At 33.9% G+C, this 14,589-nt stretch overlaps 1 protein-coding gene across 1 annotated transcript in view; it reads right to left on the reverse strand.

The window, feature by feature from the left end:
* The window catches only part of LOC140438580 (uncharacterized), a 239,032-nt gene that overhangs the window by 72,670 nt on the left and 151,773 nt on the right, over positions 1-14,589 (reverse strand). Inside the window, exons 2-3 of the mRNA XM_072528243.1 lie at positions 10,422-10,505; positions 2,155-2,499 (exon numbers count right to left, since the gene is read on the reverse strand). Coding sequence (XP_072384344.1) covers positions 2,155-2,467 — 313 coding nt within the window. The 5' untranslated portion in view covers positions 2,468-2,499; positions 10,422-10,505. The remainder of the gene's footprint in view (positions 1-2,154; positions 2,500-10,421; positions 10,506-14,589) is intronic.

Below are 14,589 nucleotides of genomic sequence, written 5' to 3' on the forward strand. Positions count from 1 at the left end.
ATGTTATGTTGAAAAGTCCATTTGTAAAGTTTGTTTACCAGTTGTTTGTCTTTAGTCGTGATAAATATTTTTAAAATGATGGGTTGAAATATTTTACAAATATAGTTTCAAATAGATAATTTTAATAGACCAGGCGATTGGGGATTTGTTACTTAGGGAAAGTGGTTAAAACGGGTCGAAAGAAGTTTGTAAAATTTCTGGCAAAATTTGATATTCTGTAGCATTTGTAAATTTATTGGAATCCCCTCGTATATGTGATAGATTGAAATCCCCATATATATATATATATATATATATATATATATATATATATATATATATATATATATATATATATATATATATATATATATATATGTTTGAAAAATCGAAGAATATTTTTAATGTTTCTCAGTTCCTATCTTACAAGTTAAAATACGCAAAAAGTATTTTCAATTCCTGCTTATGTCGGCTCGAGTTAATATAAACCATTTTAAAGTTGTTTATTATTTAACAGATATGTACTTCCTCGGTATTTCTTTTAATCTTTTATTCAAACTGCTTGATATTGCGTTTTCTAATAAATGATTTGCGTTTCAACCATCGTTTGTTTATCCCAACTTATGCGATCAATTTTTGAAGATAATTTCGTCACTCTCAGTGGAGCCGCTGTCAGAGGCAGTGGTTTTGGTGTTAGTCCGAATTTTTCTTTTAATTCGTAATGTTTTTTTTTTTGTTTTTCGTCCTTTGTCATGGGAAAATGTGCAGTATAGTAGCAGTGTTGAGTTTTAAGTGCAGTTGATGAGGTTGACAGAGGTAACGGAAGAATGAAGACGTTTTAGAGGTCGGTCAAAAAGAAAACCGACAAATATGTTAGAGAAGTGATATTTTACTCAAGTAATGTGTCCATAAAGACATCAACATTTCCATTGTCCAGTTTTTTAGAAGCGTTTACAGGGTGTGTCCAATATCCCAGTTTCAACCTCAAACCTCAATGTCCTAAGCAGTCGTTTAGGGATATTTTTTTTACAGTTTGGAGATGTAGCTTTTGTTCCAGTTATTGAAAGTTATACAGTGAAACTCAGGTAACTCTTTTTTGTGATCAGATTTTAAAAGTAAAGACAGACTTTTTTTAACAATAATTGCTTTCATTAAAATTTAAAAGGATTTGTATTAATTAATAAATTGTAAAAATTTAGGGTTTAACTTAGCTGTCATTTTATTTGTTTTTTTTTTAATTTAATATGACAGCTAGCTTTATTTTTTTCGATATTTATTTGTTTTGTTTGTTTTAAAAAAAGGTTGATCTCTGTGTGGTAACATTTGTAAGTTTATAATAGTATCTCCAACTCCTGGAATTTGTAAACGGACACATGGAAGTTTTGTTTGTATTTTACGACTATTTGTTGTAATATTTTTGCGTTGTCTATTTTGTAACTGTTTGTGGTGACACAACAATAAATGTTAAATTTTGTTTCTTAACATTTTGTTTATTTTTTTAACTAACCCTTTTTGAGTTTTATTTGAGAAAGACATGTTTTGCATTTCTGATAATTATTTCCCTAGTTACAACTAGTTGTTGTAATGGTTATAGTTAGGCACCTCGAAGTGGCGCTCTTTATAAATTACTAGAGGTGTTTCCTGTTTCTTTTTGTTTTGTTTGTCCCAAGTGAGTCATGACCCTTGGTTTCATATTTTTGTAGTTGCCCCAATCTCAACCCCTTTGTCGTTTATTTATCCACGACCCCAGCTCTCCTAACAAACCCTGAGTGCCGTTCACACAAGTAGCGTTTATTTTGCTTACCCTATCTCCACCCCAGTAGTTTCTGTCCCCAATTTTTCACCCCTTATAATAATACCCCATGTGGTAGGCAAAATAAATTCGTTACAATCCTACCAAAAAATTTTAAATGCGAAAGTTGTAGATAATATAAAAATCTACAACTTTTGTTATATAAAATTTTAAATATAACCCCCTTTACTGAGGAAAATGAAAAAATGGGCTTTTTTCGATGTTTCAGTTTTTTATTTTTCATTTCTGTACTAGTTAATTAATTTTGATGAAACTTTTTAAAAATTTATTTTAAGATGTTCTTAATTGTCAAAATCTTATGATCTTTTGATCCATAAAAATAATATTTAGTATATTTTTTATTAAATAAAACATAAACTTACCGCAGACTTCATTCCTTTCTGAGTCAAAGTCAGTAGGATCCAGAATTGTGGAAACAGTATCCGTCCGGATCGTAGTTTTTAAATTAGGAACAGACGCCATTTTGGTAAACAGTTCCAAATGTTTTTCCAAGAGAGGAACAACTAAGCCGTCATCGTTGATTTTAATATCCTCCTCCTTGAGAGACTCTGTAGGCTTGTCTTCTTCGTATCGTTCGCTTTCGATGATCTCGTACTGTCCCCCCTGGGGACTTACCCGCAGCTGCACCACTGCCATGGTGCTGACAGGCCATGTTTTGCTGTGGTTCAGTGTCATTTTGATTCCCTAATGCTAGCTCGATCATGTCTCTGTTAATCATTAAAAACTCGTTCACTTAAGTGTTTTTTTAACAAATAGAATTACTAAAGATATGGAAGAGTGTATCAAAACTACAAAATAGGTTTCTTAAATGCTAAAAAATTATCAAAGACAAGTAAAATTGTCGAAAATTGGCAAAACATTAAGGGCTTTAGTTAATACATCAACGCAAATGCGACGTGAGAAATGGATGAGTATGTCTGTTGTTGAATGATGTTGCCTATTCCCATAACAGGGTTATTAAACTTCTCTCGATCGTTTACTGCAGAGAAAAGTTGCTGTACACCCTGCCTGGTCCGGTCTCTTATATTCGACAGCCATAAGAGCCTTTTATGTCCAATTATGCCTTCTATTTTTCCCTTTGTATTCAGGCCATATTTGTCATTTCTACCACATCCTCAGGAATACGGCATTAATGGCCTCTCATTACATGTCCAAAGTAGATAAATGATTTTAAATATATTTAGATGCTCTCAAACTTTATTTAGCAGTTTGAGAACTTCTACATTTCTGGTGCCTGCGATCCAGGAAATTTTATTCTTTTTGTGGACCATTAACGTCAATGTTTCGCAACGATAAATAAAAATAGACCACCGGTAACATTTGGGTGTTCCTAATCTCGTTTAAGTAGTTAGGTTTCTGTTGGTAAGTGTGGGTTTCCATTTACTAAGCTCTTTTTCCTAGAGCTCTGGGATTCAACAAAAAAAAAAACGTAAAAAAGATAACTTAGAGACCGAATACAAGAAATATAATTTTTCTTCGCATAGAGTTTTCAATATGGATGAAACTGGATTGTCAGTTATCCATAGCAAAGTTGCACAAGTCGAAGGACGAGTAGCAAAAGTTTGCGAAAATCAGACCTGTGATGAATAGATCAAAAAAAGAGTCCTGGAACTTTTTGTTCCGAACGAAAAGTTAAACTTCGACAATAGTATGATAACGTATTTTGGAAAACATAGCGCTAAATAATTCATTAAAGGAAAATCGATCTGGTCTGGCTATAAAGCTTGGTGTATCAACACAAAAGAAGATTATTTTGTTACTTTCGATCTGTATCAAGGAAAAAATTCTACAATTCCTGATGCTTAAAGCACAAGTTTTTGCACAATTTCCTGCACAAAAAAGTTACCGTATTATTTTTACTTCGATAGTCTTTTCACTTCACTTGAATTCACGAGAATTCAAGATAAAGTTTCCGGACTGAAATATAGACGACGACTTGGCGAGAAAAAGGACAAAGAAGTACAATTAAGTACGTGGAATGTGAGATCCTTATATAGAACTGGAGCATTGCGGGAACTCCTTGATATCCTGGATAAATATAACATAGACATCATAGCGCTTCAAGAAGTTAGGTTGGTGGGAAAAAAAATATACGAGAAAAAGAAATATACAATGTACTATAGCTACCACCCAACAGAGCATAAACTTGAAACAAGATTCATATTCAGCAGCAGAGTGAAGCATCTAGTAATAGACTTCGAAGCCATAAGCGACAGAATATGCAACATAAGAATTAGGGGAAAATTTTTCAAATATTCAGTAGTTAATACTGAAGGACTCACGTACTAGTAGTACTGACCCACGCACCCACAGAAGATAAGCTAGATGAAGAAAAGGATGAATTTTACAAAAAACTGGAAGAAATAATACAGAACTGCCCTAGAAATGATATAAAAATAGTACTTGGAGATTTCAACACCAAAATAGGAAAAGAAAACGATTACCTAACCCCCATTAGAAAATATAGCCTCCATAACGAATCGAACAACAATAGAATACGCTTAATACACCTTGCTGCCTCAGCATGGTGATAGCCAGCACATGCTTTGAGCGTAAAAATATACACAAAGACACTTGGGTTAGCCCAGACGGTAACAGAATCAATCAAATTGACCATGTTGTTGTGGACGCAAAACATTACAGCGATGTTATAAATGTACGTATCAGACGTGGAGCAAACATTGACCCCGATCACTACCTGGTCCAGGCTAAACCAAGGACACGAATCTCTAACGCAAAAAAAGTAAAAGAAGCAAAGAAGATAAATTCGAAGTGGACAGACTACGAAACCCTGAGATAGTTAGAAAATTTGAATACAAACTTAAAGAAAAACTAGAAGAGCAAATAAGCAGTACTGCTGAAAACATAGATAATTACTGGAATGAGTGCGAAAATATCCTGAAAGAAGTAGCAACAACAGTTTTAGGAAAGAAGAAACAAGAAAGGAAGGGAACAGAATGGTATGATCCGAAATGCGCACAGGCCACTCAAAAAAAGAATCAGGCGTATGGGAAACTCCAAAACAGAAGGACAAGACAAAATCAAGAGGAGTACAAAGAGATGAGACAAGCAGAGAAAAAGATACTAAAACAAAAGAAAAAACGACATTTAGAAAACCAGCTGCAGGAACTAGAAAGGCTCAATTCACAAAGCGAAGCGCGAAAATTTTATAAAAATGTAAACCACAACAGAAAAGAATTTAAACCTAGAATAGCCATAATAAAAAGTAAGGAAGCCGAAATTATCAATTAGCCGGATCAAATAGTGGAGAGATGGGCGGAGAATTTTGCTGAGAAATTAAATATAGGCAACCAAAAAGTGACGGACATAAATGACCACAGTGGAGACGTAGACGATGAGAGGGAGAAAAATAATATATCAACAGAAAAAGAAGTTGCCAGGGCAATAAAAAGGTTAAAAAACAACAAATCCCCTGGAGAAGATGGTATACCCCTTGAGCTGTTCAAGTATGGAACAAACGCGCTAAAAAAATACATATTAAAACTTGTTGGAGAGAAGGAAAACGTCCAGACAGTTGGAATGTAGATATTATAATACCTATTCACAAAAAAGGGGATCCACTAATATGTGACAACTATCGAGGCATTACCCTCTTAAATACGGCTTACAAAGTACTGGCTTATATACTTTATGATCGTTTACTAGATATACTGATTTAAAAAATAGGCAAATACCAATGTGGATTCCGAAAAGAAAGGTCAACAATTGATCAGATTTTCTCTCTCAGACAAACCTTAGAAGAGACAAATGAATAGGGAATCGATACCCACCACCTCTTCATAGTTTTAAAAGCGCTTATGCCAGTGTAGACAGAAGCGCACTTTATAATGCCATGGCAGAACTAGATATTCCGTCGCATCTAATAACATTGGTAAAGGCAACTCTTTCGAAAGTTGAGTGCAAAGTCAAGGTACAAAACAGAGTGCCAAGATCTTTTCAAACACATACTGAATTACGCCAGGGAGACAGTCTATCGTGCCTATTGTTTAACATCGCGCTAGAAAGAGCCATAGAGAAATCGGGCATAACAACCAGAAGTACGATCATCAACAGAAGTGTACAGATATTGGACTACGCAGATGACATTGACATAGTAACACGGACAAAAAGAGACCTGATACAGGCTTTTGAAACATTAGAAAAAGCCGCGAGGACAATGGGACTGCAGGTACGTATCCAAAACAAAATACATGAAGGTCACGAACAGCACACAAATAGCGGCACTACAAGATCTGGTGACAGAAGCACACACATTCGAAGGGGTCTCGGAGTTTATATATCTTGAAACACAACTAAATAACAACAACCTAGTAAGCGTAGAAATTAAGAGAAGAATATACCTGGCAAACAAAGCTTACTTTGGACTAAAGCAGCTCTTAACATCACACATAATTAGCAAAAAAACCAAGATACTAATATATGAAACTCTTATTAAACCTGTCCTGACATACGCGTCAAGGACATGCACTATGGTAAAAAGCGACGAAGAACTGTTAGGCCGCTTTAAAAGAAGAATACTTAGGCACATATACGGAGGAGTACAAGAAAGTGGAATATGGCGCAGGCGCTACGATTTTGAGTTGTATTAGTGCTATGAAAAATGCAACATCGTCCGGTCTATTAAAATGAATAGACTAAGGTAGCTAGGACACCTTAAAAGAATGCACACTAGAGACCCCCAAAGACAGATATTATATCAAGAGCCAGTAGGAACCAGGAAGAGAGGCAGGGCAAGATCTAGATTTAAAACTCAAGTCGAAGATGACTTAAGGAATCTAGGGGTCAGAAATTGGAAAGCCGGGGCGAAAGATAGAGGGGAATGGAGACTAATTCTTGAACAGGCCAAGACCCACACAGGGTAGTAGAGCCAAAGATGATGAATCTCTTCATTTCAGTAAATCTGTTCGATTTCCTTAGATGCAGAGGTTACCACGCTACTATAACAATGAAAAGTAACAGAATTCCTACATTAGAAGTAAGAAATCCTATTAAAAAACCAAAGCTGCTGAACCAAAAATCTAAATCAAATATTAAAAATGGTTTCTGCAGATACTTGATCCACAATCATTAAAAACCAGAGCACAATTCAGTAGTGCCATAGAAAGAAAATCATGTCAATTTTTGTTAGATGGAAACAGGAAACATTTCCAAAAAAAAAAGACTCTATAATAATGATGTAACTTTCTATACTAGAGTTATCATATCTTAAGACCCAAGTAGAAGCACTTTTAACAATAGAAATAATTAAAAAATATTTCCTAAAATCGAATATTCTTTATTAATTCTAATTTTCCATATCTTTAGTAATTTTATTAACTATAAAATACCGATTTGCCCATCTTTTTATTATAAACACACTTATTTATTATCCATTAATCCCGATTTGAGAACTTAAAAAGTTCTCAACAAAAGAAAAACACAGATGGCTTTCCCGATACGTTATATCTTTAGAAAAGCTCGGAACTTCAAAAGTATTTGATCAGTATTATAAAGACTAAAATGTTAGCCCATTTTGTGCTCATATACCTTATCAATATACTTTATAGATAGTTTTTCAATATTATACCCAAGCTTAAGGCTTTTGGTGGTCTAGGAATCAGTGGCGTAACCTACATTTTACAAATATGGTATTTATTATACAAAAAAAAATTTTAAATGTAAAAAATAAAATATTTTTGATATTTTTAGTAAGTTAAGAATAAACTAAACAAATATTTCAATAAAGTAAAAAAAATATGTATATATTTAAAATAAGATATAAGATGTTTTTAATACTGATTATTATCGATAGTCTTCTGGTATCGTTATTCTACTTCTTCGAGTGCACTCTCCGCTACGGAGTTTGGCAATCATCATTGCTATTCGTATCTTTGAAGCTGTTGCTCTAAATAATTGGTTAGATGTGCACTGGAACCAGTCTCTTAAATTGCGCAGCCAAGATATACGTCGTCTCCCCACGCTTCGTTTGCCCTGAATCTTTCCTTGGATAATTAACTGGAGCAATCGGTACTTTTTTCCTCTCATCACATGACCAAGATATTCCAACTTTCTTCTCTTGATGGTGATCAACAGCTCCCGTTCTTTGTTCATTCTCTCTACTACACTATTTGTTATTTTGTCTGTCCAAGGTATTTTCCAGATTCTTCTGTATATCCACATTTCGAAGGCCTCTAGTTTATCGGTATTGTTCTTGTTTAAAGTCCAAGTCTCTACTCCGTACAGCAGTATCGAGAAGATGTAGCATCTAACCAATCTCATTTTCAGATTTAAGTTAATGTAATGACTTCCCAGAATGTCCTTCATATTAGTAAAAGCAGCTCGAGCCTTTCCAGTTCTAGTTTTTATTTCTTCTGTGATGTCATTGTTGTTATTAACGCTTGTTCCCAAATATTTATATTTGTGCACCCGTTAGATTTCGTTATTGTGAATGTACAGGTTTGCATTCAATTTTTGTTTTTTTGAAATAATCATGAATTTCGTCTTCTTGACGTTCATTGTTAACCCTTTATCTTCACTAGCTGTAACTACCTTGTTTAAAATGGCTTACAGGTCTTCTACTGTCTCCGCCTTTGAAACCGTATCATCTGCGTATCTAATATTATTAATTGGTTGGTAATTAATCTCTTCTTCCTCCAATGCTTTCTTCATAATTTCTTCCGAATAGAGATTAAATAGCATTGGTGACAGCACACATCCTTGTCTAACTCCTTTTTTAATTTGAATTTCATTTGTTATGCTATTTCCGATGCGTGCGACTGCCTTCTGATTATTCTTCTTCTTCAAGTGCCATCTCCGCGGCGGAGGTCGGCAATCATCATAGCTATTCGAACTTTTGAGACGGCTGCTATGAAAAGTTCATTTGATGTACATCCGTACCACTCTCTCAGGTTGCGCAGCCATGACATTCTACGCCTCCCTATGCTTCTCTTTCCTTGGATCTTTCCCTGCATGATCAGTTGGAGCAAGGTGTATTTCTCTCCACGTGTAATATGTCCGAGATATTCCAATTTTTTTTGTTTTTTTTTTTAATTTAAAATTTCCATTTCTTTGTTCATCCTTCTCAGAACCTCTTTGTTTGTGACGGAGGTAATATTTACTCTGTATTATAATACAGAGTAAATATTATTCTTATATCGCGAGTGTCTAACCGTTTAGCTTCCAAGATCTCTAAAAGTTGGTCATGCTTGACGTTATCCAACGCCTTGTTGTAATCAATGAAACAAGCAAATACATCTTGATTCACATCCAAACACCTCTGTGTCAAGATGTTAAAGGCAAATAATGCTTCGCGAGTTCCATATCCCTCCCGGAATCCAAACTGAGTTTCTCCGATATCTTCTTCCAATTTTCTGTAAATTCTATTGTGAATTATTTTGACCCATTTTTTCTAAGGTATGGCTCATCAGACTGATCGTGCGATGATCACTGCACTGTTTAGCATGTGCCCTCTTGGGAAGAGGGACAAAGGTTGATCTCAGCCATTCTTCAGAAATTATACTGTATCGTTATAAAGGGTACATTTTTGTTAATATCTTCGAATAATTATTTTATTTCTAATTTATTAAGATTTCGTTCACTTGTTAACTTTCTGGTTTGTTTGACTATTTTTTTACTAAAAATAGTTGCTTCTTAACTTTTCTTTCAACTAAATATCCTATCCAATTGTTATCTTATTGCGAGGAAATATATTTGCTAATATACATCAAAAAGGAAAAGAAACGTTATTAAAACTTTTAAATCAAATATTGTTATCAGAAGGTATACCAGGATGGTCTCCAAGAAGAATCCAAAACCGTTTTCGAAATGCTCACGGATGGACATTTAGCACTTCGACACTGAGAAAAAGGCTGAGGAAATTTCGTCTAAGGGCTAGCTGTCCAGCAACAGGTCCTTTGTTAAGAGCTGCACATCGCACAAAAATGTTTCGTTTAGTCCAGGATGGTTCTTTGGTTTATTAATAGACTGAAATTGAGCGGCTCAAAGCTGAGATTTAAACCCGATTGAGCATGTTTGGGACCAACTCCAGCGAAGAGCAAGAAACAGAATACCTGCTACAATAAATTGTGAGCAGCTTCGATTGACGCTCATGGAAAAATGGAAAGCTTTTTTCAAGACAACATCCAGAATTTGGTCAATTCAATGACAAGTCAAATGAGGAGTGCAATTCAAAATAGAGGTGGTAATACAGAATATTAAAAATCACGACTTTATTGTAATTTTTATAAAGAAAGCAGAAAGAAATTTACTATGTTAATTTTTAAAATTTTCCATTAAAATCATCATTTTGGGAGAAGCTTTTTTATGACATTTGTTATTTAAGAAATGGTTGCATACTGTTTTAGAACATATTCTTAAACATTCCACAAACTTCTAATGACAATCAATTTCTGTGGGGTTCTTAAAAATTAAAAAATGTCTGGGTTGTAAAAAATTAAAATTAAACGAAATAATTTTTAAGTAGTAAAACTAAGGTTACGCCACTGGAATACTGAATACTACAATAAAAAACTAAAATTGATCGCATTAGGCAAAATATATTTTCAGTTAGATACGTAAATGTCAGAGTCTTTTACAAACACTTCGTTACAAGTTGATGTAAATAACAGACTTTTCTACGTTTGAGGATAACATTTGTGTAGGAATTCTTCCAGAAATTCTAATGCTATGCGGAGTCCACTCTTGCATGTAATACCTGAAACAGAAAAATTCAATTTAGAGAAACTTTTCCAAACTATAACTTTATTCAAGCAGACAAGAAAAGAAAATATGGAGGAAGTATGTAGATACTAATCCGATATTTTGAGATGTCTAACAAGGTTGACCAACCCGAAAAGATTACGTCTCAAAACTTACGAATAACATGTTTATAAACTATCTGATGCGCTAAGAGTCAGTCTATCAGATGTGTATGTGAAAATATCTTAAAAATATGAAAAGTTTCGTGCAGTGTGACTTTTGCGTTATTTTTTAAATTATTGGATAACAATAGGAATTATTTTTTAATATCTTGGAGAATATAAATACCACATAAATAAGCAAATAAACCATTTAATAACCCTCTCAATATACTGATTACACTAGACGAGTTAAACGAAAGCCTAGGCAATGCTAAAAAAACTTCTTCAGGACCTGATGATATTCTAACAATATTTATTGAGAAACTATTTGAAACAGTAAAGAAAATTTTAGTTGACATCTTTAACAATATTTACACAAATAAAACGTTTCCTTCAATATAGCGTCAAGCAATTATAATTCCTTTTTTTAAATGAATAAGCCAAAAACTTACCATCCTCCTACTGTCCAATATCTCTCACCAGTAACATTTGCAAAGCAATGGAGGGAATATTGGGAAAAGTACGAACTTTTAAGAAATATCATGCAGGGCAAAATTAAGGGCAAAAGAAGTGTGGGAAGAAGAAAAATATCGTGGCTTCGTAATCTACGTGAATGGTTCGGGTGTAGTTCGATTGAACTTTTTAGGCGCGCTGCTAACAAAGTCGCAGTGGCCATGATGATTTCCAATCTCCGATAGGAGTGGCACGAGAAGAAGAAGAAGGAGGGAATATTGAGTAAAAGACTGAAATGGCACTTGGAAAAGAAAAAACTTTTTACTCCAATACAAAGCGGATACCGTTCAGAGAGATCGACAGCTGATAACATTGTTGCACTAGAATCCGAAATTCATAAAGCATTTACAAATCAAAAAAAAGTAATTGCAATATTTTTCGACATCAAAAAAGCTTTCGACACAACATGGAAGCATTATATCCTCAAAATTATGAAAAACTGGAAAATAGATGGTAACTTTCTCGCTTTCACCAAAAACTTTCTTCAAAACAGGTCCATACAAGTAAAAACTAATGGATTCATATCAACATCGAAATCACTCCATAATAGAATTCCTCAAGGATCGGCCTTAAGTCCACTATTATTCTTAATCGCAATAAATAATATAACAAACCACATAAAGCTTCCCGTAAAAGCTAATCTTTTTGCTGATGATCTAGTAATATATGTTAAAAGTAAAAATATAGAATTAGCTACGCAAATTTTACAGAGACCGTTAAACAGCTTAGAAATGTGGTCTTTAGAAACTGGTTTAACTTTTTCAACTGAGAAGACTAAAGTAATAATGTTTGACAAAAGAAGAGCAGAATACATCTTAAACTTGTATCTAAATGGTCATTCTCTGAAACAAGTCCGCGAAATCAAATTTTTGGGTGTAATATTTGACTTACAACTCACATGGACTTCACATATCAACAATTTGATCAAATCCTGTCAACAAAGAATAAACTTACTAAGAGTTTTATCCAATCATAAATGGGGTTCAGATACTAAAATTATTCTTTATTTATATCAGATATTAATAAGAAGCAAACTCAACTACGGATGCATCTGTTTAAATAAAAATAAAAATCAACTGAAAAAACTGGATTTTATTCAAACCACATCTCTACGACTAATCTTTGGAGCCTTTAGAACTACTCCAATAAGAATCCTTCAAGTGCTAGCAGGAGAAATGCCACTATACCTCAGAAGACAATATATATCACTATGCTAGAAGAATCACTAGAACAATACACAAATTACACCACCAAGACAGTACCATTTTACGAACGAGTTAAAAGATTACCGTATTATATCAATCAAATCACCTTGACACCCATAAAAATATACCAGACACCTCCCTGGACAGTTTCTTTACCAATAGTAGAGCTTTCCTTACTTAATCATGATAAGCATTTACATTTTCATTTACTATTTCTGCTGAGGTCAGGCTTCAGTATCATGCAAATATACTCAAATATGTCACTTATAAATTGTTCATTACTGATGCCTCCAAAGATTGCAATGGAGTAGCAGCTGCTACTGTATCAGAAAACGTAATTGCTGCCACTAGATTAACTGACGGCTGTAGTATTTATACCGCAGAGCTCCAAGCAATATTTGACGCACTAAATCATTGTAAAACCACAAATGAAAAACAAATACCAATATTATCAGATTCATTAAGTCCTTTACAAGTCATTAAACATGTTTATCCTACACACATCAATCTATTCCTAATTGAAGATTTGAAGCAATAAACAATGTGAACATTCCGACTACAACAGGTATACCAATATCAGATACTAAGACTTAATTCAAGACTCATGTAAATAAAATCTGGCAAGAATAATATGGGATCAAACAAACACAAATCTTAAAAGCATCAAACCAGACGTATCTTCAAAAAATCTTCCTATACCATCAAAACGAAAAGACCAGGTAATTATCAGCAGACTCCGACTTGGGCATACACGACTTACGCACCGATACATAATCTCCAAAGAACCACTACCAATGTGCCAAAGATGCCAAACACCTTTCACAGTCCACCATATAATAATAGAATGTCCAGAGTACACCACAGCCAAGGCGATATTCAAGATACCCAACAGCCTGAAAGAAGCATTGGTTACAAAATTCAATGAAGTTCTGTCTTTTTTAAATTACTGTAAACTCTATAATAAATTGTGATTTAATTTTTGTTACATTTACATAGATGTACATAATACTATATTGTTGTAAGTCAAGAATTTTAAAATGTATCTTATTTTCTTTATTTGTATCATAAACCTACCGCTAATAACCCTAGCGGATGATCCGGATGATGCGGATAAATAAAAATAAAAAAAAACTATTTAATAACTTTTAGATTGTTCGACAAGAAATAAAGGTGTATAATACACTGCTCCAAGAATTTATTTATTAATAAAGTTGAATTAATAAATCAAATATACATATTATTAAAGTACTTTTAACACATTGGCTGCCACAAGGAGCACCGGCGATTCTAACTATGACAGACAGGTTTTAACAGATTACAATTGTGCCATTAGGATCACCGGTGTTACTTGTGCGTATTTAACTTTCAGAATTATTGTAACGGTCAGCACTGTGAGGACGCTCAAATAGATACTGTGGAACACAAGGAACCCATAGCTTGCTTATGTTCTTTTGTTAGGCGCAATAAATTAAAACGACAAGTAAAGTAAAACGCAACGTATACCATATAAAAATAAAAAGTTGACAGAGACGGAGTTGCTCCAATTGTTAGAGGAGGAGGATTCTGATGAATTTTTGTTATCCGGTTCAGAATACCACCCGAGTGACGAAGAAGAATCTGATAAAGAAGATGAATGTAACAGCGATTCAAGCTTATTGGATGAAAATGCACAACAATCGGTAGAATCTAACGTCCAGCAAAATAATGACGATGAATGGTACGAAGTTGACTATACTCATTTACGTCTCGATATACAGTTTCCTGGTAATGAATTATATGTCTATGATAATAGTTATCCTCAAAATAATACCGAACTAACTCATTTTCATATATACACGAGACTGATCAATGATGCAATTTTATAACTTTTATCTATCACCAGAGCAGTGGCATATACCGCTCTGATGAGACCTAAAGAGGTCGAAATACGTATAAGCGGCTTGCCGCTTCCTTGTATCGAAACAAAAATCTAATACCGTCATTATGTGCTATAAGGAAAGATTTAAGAAAATTTAAGAATAAAAAGGTCCACCGAACTATAGAAGAGAATAAAAGTCTGAAAGTCCTGAGAAGACGGCTAAACAATGGAAAATGTGAAATACACAAACTAAAGAACAAAGAGGGAGTCCCCATATTAAATAGAGAAGAACTACTACACATAGTTGAAGACTTCTATCAAGAACTATACACAAGTCAAAGAGAAGACCAAACAATTTTGGAA

The sequence above is a fragment of the Diabrotica undecimpunctata genome, chromosome 4, assembly GCF_040954645.1.
Source record: "Diabrotica undecimpunctata isolate CICGRU chromosome 4, icDiaUnde3, whole genome shotgun sequence".
Lineage (NCBI taxonomy): Eukaryota > Metazoa > Arthropoda > Insecta > Coleoptera > Chrysomelidae > Diabrotica > Diabrotica undecimpunctata.